This window comes from Bufo gargarizans, chromosome 1 (assembly GCF_014858855.1).
Source record: "Bufo gargarizans isolate SCDJY-AF-19 chromosome 1, ASM1485885v1, whole genome shotgun sequence".
NCBI lineage: Eukaryota > Metazoa > Chordata > Amphibia > Anura > Bufonidae > Bufo > Bufo gargarizans.
Window position 1 is genome coordinate 464843120 of NC_058080.1, and position 16559 is coordinate 464859678.

Genomic DNA, 16559 nt, shown 5'->3' on the forward strand with positions numbered 1-16559 from the left:
TAAAGGTTCATTCAGACGGTCATATGAATGAGTCCGCATCCGCTCTGCAATTTTGCGGAACTGGTGTGGACCCATTCCATTTAATGGGGCCGCAAAAGATGTGGACAGCACACGGCCAGTATCGTTGTTTTGCGGATGCACAATATGCGGATCCGCAAAACACTATCATAGGATAATGGCACTCATTCAGGAATAAATACGGAATTCATTTGTGGTCTGAACAAAACATTTCATTTTATTGCTTTGGTTTGAACAGCAAAGCAGAACTTTTTGGCAAAAACACATTCCACTTAGACCTCTGATGATGCACAGAACCTTAACACTTGCTTTTGTCCACAAAAAGTTCTGATGAGTAGGTGATCTAATGTCGTCTGGATCCAAGTGTAAACTGAAACTATCAACTGCAACTTGAACATCGGTGAAACCATCCTATCCAGTCCTCCTGAGGTTAAGAGACACATGGTGGCATTACAAGGAGTGTTGTAGAAGGATTAAACAATCAGCATGAAAAGTTTATTTGAAAAAGCAAATGGTTTGCTTGTCTGTCACAAACAGACTTACTGAAACATGCTCCTCACGGTTAGCCAAGAGCGGCACGAAGCTTGGAAGACATTTCTTCAGGAAGAGACATCACAGCACTCTGTAATTCCTGGGGGAAACGCTGGGCCAGATCTCTCAACAGAATAACTACGGTCTGCTCTGTGTCTGCCAAAGTCACATGAACAAAATAGCACACATTTAAATATCCATTTATACTGTAGCAAAAAGATTACAATACCAAACAAACATGCATCAAAAACTGATTACCAGGTCTGTTTACCCCTTAAAGGGGTTGTCTCACTTCAGTAAGTGGCATTTTATCATGTAAAGAAAGTTAATACAAGCCAATCACTAATGTGTTGTGATCGTACATATTGCTTCCTTTGCTGTCTGGATTCATTTTTCCATCACATTATACACTGCTCGTTTCCATGGTTACGACCACCCTGCAATTCCATCAGCGGTGGCCGTGCTTGCACACTATATGAAAAAGCATCAGCCTCTCTGATGGCCGGGACCATAGGAGCGCACACAGGCTGGTGTTTTTTCCTAAAGAACATGCAACATATTTGAACCTAGGATCCCAGCACTGCAAGACACCAGTGCTAACCACTGAGCTACAATATAGGTAAAAAAAAAAGTGATTTTATTGTTTGGAATTAAAATATTTCATACAATAAAATCACTTTTTTTTATTTTTTTACCTAGATTGTAGCTATATTGTATCCTTTGTTACACATGTGCTGATACCAATCATGTGTAGTATTTTTTTTATAGCAGCATACATATACGCCAATTAGTTGCTACAGGGTAAAGTCTACGGGAGAGGTTTATCAAATACAGTGCAAAGGAAAGCTGGTTTCATTGCCCAAAGCAACCAATAAAACTAGACCTTTGACTTTCCAAAGGAGCTCTGAAAAAAGAAAAGTAGAATCTGATTGGTTGCTATAGGCACCTAAGCCGGTTATTCTTTACACCACTTTTGGTAAATCTCCCAATAGGTTCCCAGCTTTTAAGTTCAGCCCTTTACATGGCTTCATTAAAACATATGGTCAGAATAGAGATCCAGTAACGAGCACTGCAGGGCATACTGGACTAACGGATCTCTGACAGAAATGGCTAAAACAGGTGGCACATGTGCATAACTGATGCTCAGGATACATTTTTGTCTTTCATTTTCTGTTCTTCCGACAGATCAGAAGAACGCAAAAATAAATGGTGAACTGTGAGCTGCATGTAATACAACTTTTTCCTGTAGTTGCAACTTTCACTGGCAAAGTAGGTTGTTTGCCCAGTGGCCTAAAGTGCGGAACTAATCACCAAAGCACTCTCATAGGGGTTGTCTGTTTCAAGAAAACTTCTTTAATTTGTAGCACCAAAATCTAATTATATGATATATATATATATATATATACACATACACACACATACATACACACACATACATACACACATCTCAATGGCCAATTCTTTCAGCTCTTCAAGAAGAAAGCATAGTGCAGCTAAGGCTACATTCACACCTGCGTTAGGTGCGGATCCGCCTGGTATCTGCACACACGGATCCGCACCTATAATGCAAACGCTTGTTTCCGTTCACAACGGATCCGTTTGCATTTTTTTTTTTTGTTCATGATAATGCAAATGGTTCCGTTTTGACTTACAATGAAAGTCAATGGGAGGCGGATCTGTTTTCAATTGCACCATATTGTGTCAGTGAAAACGGATCCGTCCCCATCGACTTACATTTTAAGTCAGGATGGATCCGTTTGGCTCCGCATCATCAGGCGGACATCAAAACGCTGCAAGCCTTCTCGAACAGTTGATTTGTGTCAGACCCCAAACAATCAGATACTGGTGACCTATCCTGAGGATAGGTCATCAGTATTAAAATATCACTAAAACCCTTTAAGTAAGTTACTGATCCATGTGATGAATGCAAAGTGCAGTAACACAGGGAAAACAGGGTGAATGTGCAACAAAGCGTAGACACACCAAGCACTAATATATTTTCCCTGTCAAGAATGCATTGTTAAAACAGTGACATGTCCTGCCGTATCAACATTGCATGGATCAGCGATTCTGTATTTCACCTGTGACACAATATACTCTGATCAACCATAACATTTATGACGCCATCACACGGTGCAGTCACACAGAATATTTTTTTAATGCAATACTACGACAAAATGTAGACGGTTTTCACAAATTAGCTAAAAAAAACTATACATTCAGCAATGATGTCACTGTAATTGCAGGGAAAAAAATACACATTTAAGTTAACATATAAAACCACCCTAAAACTGATAACAAGTGAATAACAATGATTATCTAGTTAAAATGGAACCCTTTAAGGGGCAGGATACATACAGTCACTTCTTTGAACAGGAAAAATAGGCAAGTGTAAGGATGAGTGACTTTGATAAGGAGCAAACTAACAGCTGGGCAATTAGATCCCACCATCTCCAAAACAGCAGAATCTGAGAAATGAATGGAGCAGCAGATACTTGGGACCTGCCAGTACATTCATACAGGGGCACAGGATCCTGTTTATGTGAACGGTGGGGGTCCCAGTAGTTGGACCAACACCAATCACATACTTATTTCCTATCCTTCAGACAGGGAACAGGGAAGTTTCTATCTTGGCACAACCCGTTTAACTGGGCAAAAGAGGACACCAGAACGCACTATGGGAAAAAGACGGATGATGCCCTGGCCAATATTCTGCTGGGAAACCTTCAGTGCTGGTATTCATGTAGATGTTACTTTGACATGTGCCACCTACTTAAAACCTAAACATTACTGCATACCAGGTACACCCCTTCATTTCAACAGTATTCTCTAATGCCAATGGCCTCTAAGCAGAATACTGCATCCTGCTACACTGCCAAAAATGTTCAGGAATGGTTTGATGAGCATGACAGGGAGCACGGTGTTGACTTGTCCTCCAAATTTCCAAGATCTCCTTTCAAATGGGATGTGCTTGCCAAAAAAAGTCCGAACCATTCGAGGTCACGCCTTCAACTTAGGCTACTTTTACACTAGCGTTTTGTCTTTCCGTTTGTGAGATCCGTTTAGGGCTCTCACAAGCGGTCCAAAACGGATCAGTTTTGTCCTAATGCATTGTGAATGGAAAAGGATCCGCTCAGAATGCATCAGTTTGCCCCCGATCAGTCTTCATTCCGCTCTGGAGGCGGACACCAAAACACTGCCTGCAGCATTTTGCTGTCCGCTGAACGAAACTAAGCCAAACGGACACGCCCTGGCACACAATGTAAGTCAATAGGGACGGATCCGTTTTCTCTGACACAATCTTGCACAATAAAAAAACGGATCCGTCTCTTATTGACTTTCAATGAAGTTCATAACGGATCCGTCTTGGCTATGTTACACATAATACAACCGGATCCATTGATGACGGGTGCATGCGGTTGTATTATTGTAACGGAAGCGTTTTTTGCAGATCCATGACGGATCTGCAAAAACGCTAGTGTGAAAGTAGCCTTACAAAACTGAAAGGATCTACTGTGCGGAAAACACGCTGTGTGTGGGAGCGTGATTTCCAGTTATGGACACTGCTCGTTTCACAGGACCTCACGGCATTATAATGATTTAATGTGTCTCTGATCGACCTTGCATCTACTCAATTATACTGGTGGCATTACGTCAGTAGATGCAAGGTCATGCAGAGACACAAAGCATTATAAATCACTATAATGCTGTGCAGTCCTGTAAAAGGAGCAATGTCCATAACAGGAAATCACACTCCCACATGGATGATGCTTTCCTCAACGGACACACTCATCGGAAAACATCTTGGTTCCAGATACAACAGGACACATTCAGAGATCTTGTAGACTACATGCCGAGACGAGATAGATCCTTTAGGTGGCACGAGGAGGACATACATTATATTAGGCTGTTGTTAAAACTGTTATGGCTGATTATTGTACAATCTCACATATGATTAAACTGATACCTTAATTGCAGGTTTTCTTGTGAGGCTATATGTAAGGAAACGTGTTCCTGTAGACAAGGATTGACATGGAATTACAGAATCCTGGCAATACAGGCTTGTACTGTTTTTGTCCATCTTATCAGTGCTGAGAATAAATTGGTGTACCTAATTGGCTTTGGTTCGTTTTAAATAGTGTGTGTTTGGGGGAGGGGGCTGGCCTGCACCTCTTTCTCTATTACACGTCTTCAGACTGTAGTATAAAATGCTAGTTTACTATAATGATGATAGAGCTCCAAAATTATAAAAGAAAACCAAAAAAGAAACTTTATTGAAATCCCTGATGAAATTGTCAGTTTTGATGGCCATCTCCATTTTTTATATCAAATAATGGTGGGACTGCACTTTCACCAAACTCTTTGATTCCCCTTGTTTCTTTTGGGTAAAGGTTGGTGGTTGCAGTTTTTTATATTTCCACTCAATTAGGGATATTTAGCGCACCTACCCATATACAGCCACACACATACATGCCCTTATCTGATCCCCTGAGCTTGTTTGTGCTCACTAGAATCAATGGCTAACTCAGGGTGGCTAATGGGTTAAATTAGGGTGTGCCCTGTATCTATTCCCTATACACATGGACCTCGCTACATACAGGCTACTTGTTTCTACATCGCGTCCTACTGACGTGTTTCTTGGCTGGACAACGCTGGACACTCCTTAAAAAGCCAACAGCCACTCCTCCTGGTGGAGCAACACAGCGGTCCGTCCAATGGAACGAGGAGGTATAAGTCAATACCTGCTGCCTTAATGCGCGCTAAGTAACGGAGGATAGAAATTAAGGGCTATCCGTTTTTTTGCGGATTAGATCCTGTCCCATTCACTTCTATGGGGCCCTTTTCTTCCATTGCCAACTCAGCAAAAAAATGAAACATGTCCTATACTTGTTATTATATAACCTGATCCAATGGGTGGATCAAAGGGATTAAAACTTAGCATTTAATGGTAATCGATTTAGAAAAAATGGCACAAATAAAGGAACATAAAAAACCAACATATACATAGACAGACCCAAAAGGGCCAGACACACTTGCACAATTGTACCCCAATGGCAGAAAATGGAACGTTCTCACCCGAATAGTTGAATGGTGAACCGATCTCTGTAGATGGAGCCTCAAAGATAGAGTCGCAGGTCAGGAGTCTGGTTCAGGGCGGGTGCTGGTCCCAGGAGTACGTGCAATAAGGATGGTACCACAGGTACTGAAAGGTAGGCTGGGTCGGGAGAGATGATTCCCTGGTGTATCCCTGAGTAGGGGGAGGGGCTAGTCGACCCTGCCTACCTATACGGAGTGCTTGCTCCGCAAGGAGCGACCCCGTCCGGATACCTAACCCTGGTGGGGCCGGTGTCCCTAGTAGGCCCTAGCAATGTCCCGACGTGTCACGTTTCAGTTTGAATTAACGCATCAGGGGACGTCAAAAAAAGGGGCTAGCAGGCACAGATGTGCCTGGAAGTAAAAAGAGGGCTGATGGCTAGACCTGTAACGCGGACTAGCCACGTAAGTGGGAGCTTAGGCAGTAAATAGAGACAAAAATTAGATATTTACAACTGCCGAAAGGTCCAGTGGGGCCTGTTTAGAGCTCCAGGTACGGTGGTCGGGCCAGTGGGACCGGACCGCCAAAAATCCTAAGCAAATGACCGCAGGTGCTGGTTGGCCAGTGGGCTAACCAGGCACACCAGCAGGGATGCCAGATGCGGTCACAGTGGGGCCCAAATCAAGGGTGGCTGTCAGCAAATGTTACCTTGGTGGCTGCCATTTAAATAAGGTACCAGAGCGCGCCTTTTTTTTGGCTGTGAACGCCCCCTCCGATTGTCCAATGGAGACCGGACAGGCTGGATCCAGAGGACGGCTGATCTGCGTGTGCTGGAACGCAGCGCCAGGCGGCGCGTGCGCTCCACATGACGTCACCGCGACCGCGCCCCAGGAAAGGGGGGCGGGGTCGGGTGGAACGCACATGGAACGCAGGCGCCAGCCGGAGACGCCGCGAGCACACGCTGGAGAGCAGGAGGGGTAAAATAAAGATCACAGGGGGCGGGTCTGGCTGCCTAGCAACCGGACGCCACGCAGAGACGCGCGGTGAGCCGGTGGCCAATATGAGAGACCAGCGTGTCAGCGGTCTCAGAGAAGAAGAGGAGAGAATGTGCTCTCAGTAAACAGAGCTTCTATGGGAGGATAAACTAGGCAAGGAGACCCAGATGCTGAACAGAAGGCTAGCAAAGGGGTCAGGAGGCATGGAGGACAGGAATTAGTGACTAAATTAATGTAGAAAAAGCAAAAGCAAAGGGGCTGAACACGGGGATCATTCAAATAAAATAACATTTACGATGAATGTCGTCCATTGTTCACAAAAAACAGCTAAAATTCAGCTGTTCATTGAGCCCCAGTGGTGTCGTGGATTTGAGATAATATATCCAGCGAAGTTCACGCTGAAGAATTAATCGGTCCCAGTCGCCTCCACGGCGCGGCGGGAGGACCCGGTCAATGCCCATAAATGTGACGTGGGCAGTGCCGTTATGATGGATACGAATATGGTTGGCTATGGGCGTGTCCTTACTTTTTGAAATGTCATTGAGGTGTTCACCCACCCGCCTGCGAAACTCTCGTATGGTCTTACCAACATACTCCTTGCCGCATTCGCAGGCTAGGCGGTAAATCACCCCCCGGGTCTTACAATTAATGAAGTGATTGATGGTGTAAACCTTGCCGGTGTTGTGGCTACAGAAGGTCCTACCTGTTTGCAGATGGCTGCATGCAATGCACCCACTGCATCTGTAACAACCCTTAATATTTGACTGTAACCAGGCGGTACCTGTGGGTACAGGCGGTATGAATTCACTCGAGACCAATCTGTCGCGGAGGTTACGACCCCTGCGGTAGGTGATATTGGGGTGGGGGCCCAGGACTTCTCTGAGGTCTGGATCCATCATGAGGACACCCCAATTTTGAGATAAAATGCTGCGGATCTCGGGTGCTGCACGGTTGAAAGTACTGATTAGGCGGATTGGATTGCCCGTCTGTTCTTGATGGGGTTTAGGGATAAGGAGGTCTGTTCGGTCTGCCTGGAGTGCTGCTCTAAAGGCTAATCGTAGTACCCTATCGGGGTACCCCCTCTGAAGGAATCTCAGACGTAGATCGGCAGCCTGACAGATAAATTCCTTTTTCGACGAACAATTTCTCCTAAGGCGGAGGTACTGGCCTTTTGGGATGCCTTTCCTAAGCGGGAGTGGGTGACTGCTTTCCCACCTAAGCAGGTTGTTAGTGGAACTAGGCTTCCTGTACACAGTCGTGGTCAGTTCCCCTTCCGCTGATTTTGAGATGAGGACATCCAAGAAAGGTAACTGAGTGATGTTATTCTCGCTGGTGAAGCGAAGGCCTATGTTATTGATATTCAACGCTTTCACCAGGGAGTGGAAGGATACCTCATCACTGTTCCAAATGATGAAGATATCGTCAATGTATCGCGCCCACAGTCCCACCGGGTCCAAGAGTACGGACCCAGTGTCGGTAAACACCAGGGTTTCCTCCCACCAGCCCAGGAACAAGTTGGCATACGATGGGGCACAAGGGCTCCCCATCGCAGTGCCCCTGAGCTGGTGGTAGATCCTGCCGCTGAAAGAGAACACGTTGTGGGTAAGCGTGAACTCTAACAAGCGGAGAATGAACAGACTGTGGGCGCGATACTGACGACCTCGGCTACTCAGAAAGTGTTCAACAGCCTTGAGGCCTAGTGAGTGTGGGATGCTGGAGTAAAGTGCCTCGACGTCTATACTTGCCAGTAGGCTATCAGTCTCTGTATAGATGCCCTCCAACCGTTTCAGTAGGTCAGTCGTATCGCGAGTATAGGATGGGAGTGTAGTCACGAATGGTGCCAAAATCTTGTCCACGTAGACCCCTGCATTTTGGCAAAGGTTGTCCACTCCGGAGACTATAGGTCGTCCCTTGAGTGGATTGACCCCTTTATGTAATTTAGGGAGGCAATAGAATGTTGCCATACGGGGGCACGGGGGAAATAAAAACCTGAATTCTTCATCAGAGATGAGATTTGCCGACTTGGCCTCCTCTAGGATAGATTTGAGTTCAAGTCTAAATTCGTTAGAAGGATCTCGTGCTAGTACCTCATAGGTGGAGGGGTCGTTCAGTAAAGAATCACACATTGCTCTATATCGACCGTGGTCCATGACCACCGTATTCCCCCCTTTGTCCGAGGGTTTGATGACAATGGACCGATCACTCTCAAGATCGGAAATCGCGGTGGCCTGGGCCCGGTCGACATTAGAGCAGTGTGTGGGCCTGACTTCCTCGACCTGGTTGGAAACCAGATCTAAGAATACATCAATACACGATGGATCAGCGGGTACTGGTGGCATTTTATTATTTTTCAATTTGAGAGCAGTGAAGGGACCCAATCCGTCGTGTTGTGGTGGCTCCTTATCAAGGTCAAAGAGCAGGCGCACGTCTGACAGGATTTCAACCGGAATGCCCAGTTCGCGACACTGTCTCCTATCTTGTAACTTGAAAAATTTGTGCCAACGTAACTTGCGAACGAATAGATTGAGGTCCTTGATAATATCAAATCTGTCGAAACTAGGGGTAGGGACAAAAGAGAGGCCCAGTTGGAGGACTTGCGTCTCGATGGTACTGAGTTGACGGGAGGACAGATTGACGACCTGGGGGCCTAGGGGTTTGGAAGTTGTTGGACTCGGTTGCGTAGTGGGTATTGTGAGGGTGGCGGGTTGGATTGCCCCTGGTTGGGGGTCCCCCCTAAAAAACGGCGATCCCTCCCACGTGAGCTTCCTCGTCTACGCCCCCTGCGGCTCCCTCCCCGTGGGGATTGTCTATTACCTTTAGGTAGGCTGTCTGAGTCTGAGTAATCGGTTTCTGTCGAAGAAAGGTCAGTCAGCGCCACGCTAGTCTCACCTCTGTGAGCTATAGAGGAGTATATTCTGTTCTCCTTGAAGTCTGCCAGATCTCGCACAAATTGGCGGTGTTTCCGTTCCTTGAGATGATACTGATATTTATCAAGGTAATTTTGGAGTTGCTTCTCCTTAGTGGGAAAATCCGCCTCTTGTGCAAAGGTCTGGGCAGCTTCAATGCTCGCGGTCAGTTTTTTATTAAGAGTTTCAAGTTTAATTTTTTCTTCAGCTAGTAGGAGACGCATCAACCGCAGGGAGCTATTAGTAGCTTCCTGCTCCCACTTACTGAGGAAGCCTGGGCTCCTGAATCTGGCCGCGGGCAGTAGCGAGATTCTGAGTCCACGAGGAACGATATTGTGTTTGAGATAGCTCTCTAGGCTCTGCGTCTCCCACCAGGAAAGAATCTGGTCTCTATAGACATCCGTTAAGTCCTTAAAGGCAGCATTAAAGGAAGGGATGTATTTTTTCTGTGAGAATTCTTTGTCCGAAAACACCTCCTGAGCCTCCACCAGCCAACTATCCGCACTGAAGCCAGTTGCCAGAAAGCCAGCCATGCTCTGAAATTAATATATATATAAAGTGCACGGGTCAAGCTTGGATTCTTGACCAAAAATCCCAAATTGAATGAATTATATAACCTGATCCAATGGGTGGATCAAAGGGATTAAAACTTAGCATTTAATGGTAATCGATTTAGAAAAAATGGCACAAATAAAGGAACATAAAAAACCAACATATACATAGACAGACCCAAAAGGGCCAGACACACTTGCACAATTGTACCCCAATGGCAGAAAATGGAACGTTCTCACCCGAATAGTTGAATGGTGAACCGATCTCTGTAGATGGAGCCTCAAAGATAGAGTCGCAGGTCAGGAGTCTGGTTCAGGGCGGGTGCTGGTCCCAGGAGTACGTGCAATAAGGATGGTACCACAGGTACTGAAAGGTAGGCTGGGTCGGGAGAGATGATTCCCTGGTGTATCCCTGAGTAGGGGGAGGGGCTAGTCGACCCTGCCTACCTATACGGAGTGCTTGCTCCGCAAGGAGCGACCCCGTCCGGATACCTAACCCTGGTGGGGCCGGTGTCCCTAGTAGGCCCTAGCAATGTCCCGACGTGTCACGTTTCAGTTTGAATTAATGTCCTATACTTGTCAGTGAAAATCATGGCCCTATTGAAGTCTATGGATCAGCAAAAAAACGGAATGCAATCCCTTTTTTGAACTGTCCGCAAAAAAACTGATCCGCATTTTTGCAAACATTATATGGCCGTCTAAATGGGGTCTAAGACTGTATCTTGACTTGAATGGAGCCACGAAACGTGATTTGCAGCCAAATATAGGACATGTTCTATCTTTCAATGGAACGGAAATACGGAAACGGAATGCTTACGGAACACATTCCGTTTTTAATGCGGAACCATTGAAATGAATGCTTCCGTATACAAAACACATAAAAATGGTCCGTACACTTGCAAAAAAAAAAACAATTGTTCGTGTGAACTAGGCCTTAGGGTCCATTCACATGTCCGTTGCAAAACACGGACACTGGCAATGTGCATTCCGCAATTTGCGGACCGCACATCGCCGGCACTATAATAGAAAATGCCTAATCTTGTGCGCAATTGTGGACAAGAATAGGACATGTTCTATTTTTTTGCGGAAACGGAAGCGGAAGTGCGGAAGTGACAGCACATTCCGGCCCCACTGAAAATGAATGGGTCTGCACCCGTTCCGCAAAACTGCGGAACGGATGCGGACCAATTTTTCAGAAGTGTGAATGGACCCTTACCCTGGGTTCACACCTGAGCGTTCCTCAAACGCGCGTTTTTGTCGCGCGTTTTTATGCGCGTTTTTTGTAATAGTAAACGCGCGTTTGACGCGCGTTTGTGTCATTGACTGCAGTGTCCTATGGCCACAAACGCGCGTCAAAACGCCCCAAAGAAGCTCAAGTACTTGTTTGAGCGTCGGGCGTTTTACAGCGCGTTCGTACGCGCTGTAAAAAGCCCAGGTGTGAACCCTTCCCATAGGGAAGCATTGGTTTTCATGTCTTAAGCGTTTTACAGCGCGTTTGAACGCGCTGTAAAACGCTCAGGTGTGAACCCAGGGTTAGTGTTATCCCTACTCTGTTTGAGATATCTTACTGTAAGCAGGAATTCTCTCTGATAAGGTGCGATCCAATATCCAGCATCTTGATTGCTTATATTGCTAGGTTATGCATATAATGGATACAGTATTTCTTTTTCACTAGCGATCAATGTGATCGCTCCTATTACCTGGCCATATTTTTCTACTATGTCCCCAATATGACTACAGCCGCGGTATATTTACTATATAAACATACAGTCTTAATTTCTATCCTCTGGTACTTAGCATTAAGGCAGCAGGAGGAGTGGTATTGACTTATACCTCCTCGTTCCATTGGACGGACCGCTGTGTTGCTCCACCAGGAGGAGTGGCTGTTGGCTTTTTAAGGAGTGCACTGTGGCGGCCGCGCTACGGCCATCATAGTGCCGGGGCTACGCCGGGCTGCACACTCTACATCAGAAGCGTGTAAAGCTTAGTTTGTTACTCTGTTACTTTGTTTCAGTAACACGGGCCGACTCCTGATGAACGGCTGGCGTTGTCCAGCCAAGAAACACGTCAGTAGGACGCGATGTAGAAACAAGTAGCCTGTATGTAGCGAGGTCCATGTGTATAGGGAATAGATACAGGGCACACCCTAATTTAACCCATTAGCCACCCTGAGTTAGCCATTGATTCTAGTGAGCACAAACAAGCTTAGGGGCTCAGATAAGGGGAATCAAAGAGTTTGGTGAAAGTGCACTACCACCATTATTTGATATTTAAAAGGCAGGTAGAGCCATCAGAACTGACAATTTCATCAGTGATTTCAATAAAGTTTTTTTTGTTTTTCTTTTATAATTATCATCATTAGCTCTATCATCATTATAGTAAAGTGTCAAGATTCTGATAGATGCAAACCCTTATACATTTTTTGAGTTAGGCCTCTTTCACACTACCGTTTTTCTTTCCGTTTTGCGGTCCGTTTTTTGCGTTCCGTATACGGTACCATTCATTTCAATGGTGCCGCCCAAAAAACGGAATGTGTTCCGTATGCATTCCGTTTCCGTATTTCCGTTCCGTTGAAAGATAGAACATGTCCTATTATTGCCCGCAAATCACGGTCCGTGGCTCCATTAAAGTCAATGGGTCCGCCCAAAAAACGGAACACATACGGAAATGCATCCGTATGTCTTCCGTTTCCGTTCCGTTTTTTCTGAACCATCTATTGAAAATGTTATGCTCAGCCCAATTTTTTCTATGTAATTACTGTATATGCCATACGGAAAAACGGAACGGAACAACGGAACGGAAACGGAACCACAACGGAAGCAAAAAAACTGAACAACGGATCCGTGAAAAACGGACCGCAAAACACTGAAATGGACATACTGTAGTGTGAAAGAGGCCTTAATAGTATAAAATGCTAGCCTTAATAAATTCCCCTAAATTACTAGTGTGGACTCGTGGAAAAGGCAACTAAGTGATGGATTATTATAGAACCTTGACATGGTGGGTTATTTCAGATATCTGATCATCTGCCACTGTGCAGGACATATGGTTTTACAAAAGAAAAATCCCCCACAATGAGATATTTGGTACCAAAAAGTTGGAATAATGAACTAAATGACAGAAAAAGTAACCAATACATCTTGCCAGTCATACCTGGTGTAATTTCCTTTGTTCCCAGGACATGCCCACATACTCTAGCAATATCATTAATGTGTGCAGCAACCTGTGTAGAAGAATCAAAAGTCATCAAACAGAAGGTAAGCATTCGGTAACTGAGTGGAAATATCCTGTATGCAGATGATCTCAACAAGCCGGATCCTTTCTGTGCAGCATACAGCTGTACGCTGTCAGGGCGGTTCTTGTGCTGCAGATGTATTCTTTCAACAATGGACGGTTAAGCCCCTGACTGCAGATGAAATGAACACGGCTTCTGGTGGGTCCAGTTAGACAGGTATTTTGTCACCCAAGACTCCCCGCCACCAGAATTCCTGCACTATTAGTATTCCACACAACTAAACGCAGAGTCGTCCTCACCGCACAAAGAAGGATGCATCTGTTTGAACTACAAAGATATTTAGCAGTTTTAAACCAGATCAGTATTTTAGCATTGCCATCTATTAACCTCTACCTACCTAGACTTGTGAGCATTTCCTGGAAGAAGCACACGTATGCAGTTTATATATCCACATACGGATGGATTAATCGCATGGGACAAAACCATAATCACCCTGCACCTCCAAAAGTGTCACAGCCCCTTCAGACAGCTATTTGGTGGGGGTGCACTGATATTGATTGTCTGTCCTAAGGATATGTGATATAGTGAAGCTGGAATACCCCTTTAACATTCATCATGAGCAAACAGAAGGAAATGTACTGTATATTAGGGAGTTGTAGAACTTTACATCTACACAGTAACTAAGGCTTATTAAAGGGGTTCTCTGGGCTTTTAATATTGATAACCTATCCTCAGGATAGGTCATCAATATCAGATCGGTGAGGCTCCGACACCCGGCACCCCCGCCGATCTGCTGTATGAAGGGTAGGTGAGCGCAGTGTGCACATGCCATAACCCTTCTCTCTACCTGCTCGTTGCTGCTATGTCTATGGCTGATCCTGAGGATAGGTCATCAATATTAAAAGCCTGGAGAACCCCTTTAACATGATAGTGGAAAACCCCTTTATGATTATACAGGAAGATATACGCAGTCCTCATCATAAGATAGGGGTCATCCAGTGTTATCTGTGCTTACCCACTTACATGTGAAAGCAGAATGAAGGCTGCTTTATAACGCATAAGGCACGAGCCTGGGTTAGAAGACAGGTTAACACTGAAACTGTGGGGATTACTTCTGTACTATTGGATATCTTTCCGTTAAAGGGTCACTGTGCTCAAAAGTTTTGATTGGTGGGGTTATGAGCAGAGACCCCAACCAATCTTTAGAATGAGGGGAGAGAAGTGCTTACTTAGAACATTCTCTCTGTCAGACCCAATAGAAAGTCTATAGACCTGTCTCATGCAGTGAGGAGAGATTGTGGGGGTCTCAGTGCTTAGACTTCCACCTATCAAAACTTTTGATATGTTCCTATAACATATCAAAAGTTTTCTGAAAGTACAGTGTCACTTTAAATAAAGGAGCAAATGCAATGACATGTACATGTAAGGGCTCTTTCACATCCACTCTATTAATTTCTGTTCTTCTGCTCTGTAAAAAGAGCAGAAGAACAAAAATAACAGAAGTGCTGGATTGGGCATATAACTGACAGGAATGGAGCTCAGCAGATCCCACTGACTATAATATAATCCGTTAAGTTGTTTCCATTCACAATTTTTATTTTTTTTGCAAAGAAAAAAAGTCCTGCATGTAAGACTATGAATTTCTGTAAACCTTATTTTTTTCATTATTTAGGCTCTCCATGCTGATCTTCAGACAGAAAAATGATCTGATGTAATATACTGAGTTATACCAGATTTATTTACTTATATTACTTTAACCACTTACTGACCACATGTTGCAAGTGTGCGGTGCATGATTTTCAGCTGCAACACACACACAGCAGTCGTCAATACCTTTGCATCTTTTGGACCTTGTGGTCACATAAGTTACATGACTACAGAGGTACTTAGTCTGACAAGACCTTGAATTAAAATTATTATTATTTTTTTACTAAAATGCTGTGGAACAGCAACCCCCATCTCTCCGGACAAAGCATTCCTTGCATGCAATACACACATCTAGTGCGGTGTATTTTCTGGCTTTTACTATTTGTATCCAGTACATTTACTGGATTTTGCCCATGTCAGGTTGCCCATCAGTTTTTCTCCCTTGTATGTATATACTGTATTTTTAAGTAATTTTTTTGTGCATTTTAGCTCTGATTTAAGATTATATATATATATATATGTTGATCCTATATGTTTTTCTTTGGTAGAGTACTGTATATGCTTATGCGTTTAGAACTGTGTGCTTTTGTGCGATTTCTAATTGCTGTGACAGTTGTCATAATGTATTTATGCAGGTAAGAAGTCTGTTGATATAGATAGATAGATACCTGTGAAGGGTCCTTCTCATACAGAAATGCAATGCATTTAAATACTGTAGAGTTCTCCTCAAAATCTTCTTTCAGTGGCATTGAACGAAGCAATACTGGAAATACCTAGGAAAAGCAGAAGCAGAACATTAAGAGCCTAAATAAAATAAAAAACATTGTCAAATGTATCAGTGTTAAAACCCCAGCACACATTACAGTGTGTGAAGTTGGGGTTGATTGTAGTCTTGTGCTATTAATCATACATGAGGTAGTAAAAAAAGGTCTGTACAAAAAGCCCACTGCCGTCCATTACGCTCAAGCTAGAAAACTTAGGCTACTTTCACACTTGCGTTCGGAGCGGATCCGTCTGGTGTCTGCACAGACAGATCCGCTCCTATAATGCAAACGATGGTATCCGTTCAGAACGGATCCGTCTGCATAACTGTTTTTTTTTTTTTTCAGATCTAATTTTTCACGTCGTGAAAACTGAGATCCGACAGTATATTCTAACACAGAGGCGTTGCCATAGTGATGGGGACGCTTCAAGTTAGAATATACTAAAAGAACTGTGTACATGACTGCCCCCTGCTGCCTGGCAGCACCCGATCACTTACAGGGGGCTGTGATCCGCACAATTAACCCCTCAGGTGCCGCACCTGAGGGGTTAATTGTGCGGATCATAGCCCCCTGTAAGAGATCAGGGGCCAGACCCCCCTCCCTCCCCAGCATTATATTCATTGGTGGCCAGTGCGGCCCCCCTCCCTCCCCAGTATTATATTCATTGGTGGCCAGTGCGACCTCCCCTCCCCTGTATTATATTCATTGGTGGCCAGTGCGGCCTCCACCCCCCCCATTAAAAATCAGTGAAAGGTCTGTGCTATAAGCAATGCGCCACACAGACCTTTCACTTACCAGTAGGAGGAGCACCCGGCCGGTCACAGACATCGCAGGTAAGTATAATGCTTCTAAAATTACTAAGTAACCATGGCAGCCA

The 16559-nt window shown here is 44.7% G+C and overlaps 1 protein-coding gene across 1 annotated transcript in view; it reads right to left on the minus strand.

Annotated features, from left to right (window-relative positions):
* Positions 1–214: 214 nt before the first annotated feature.
* Positions 215–16559, minus strand: part of IPO4 (importin 4) — a 133847-nt gene continuing 117502 nt past the window's right edge. Inside the window, exons 28-31 of the mRNA XM_044273143.1 lie at positions 15587–15691; positions 13190–13259; positions 562–705; positions 215–442 (exon numbers count right to left, since the gene is read on the minus strand). Coding sequence (XP_044129078.1) covers positions 581–705; positions 13190–13259; positions 15587–15691 — 300 coding nt within the window. The 3' untranslated portion in view covers positions 215–442; positions 562–580. The remainder of the gene's footprint in view (positions 443–561; positions 706–13189; positions 13260–15586; positions 15692–16559) is intronic.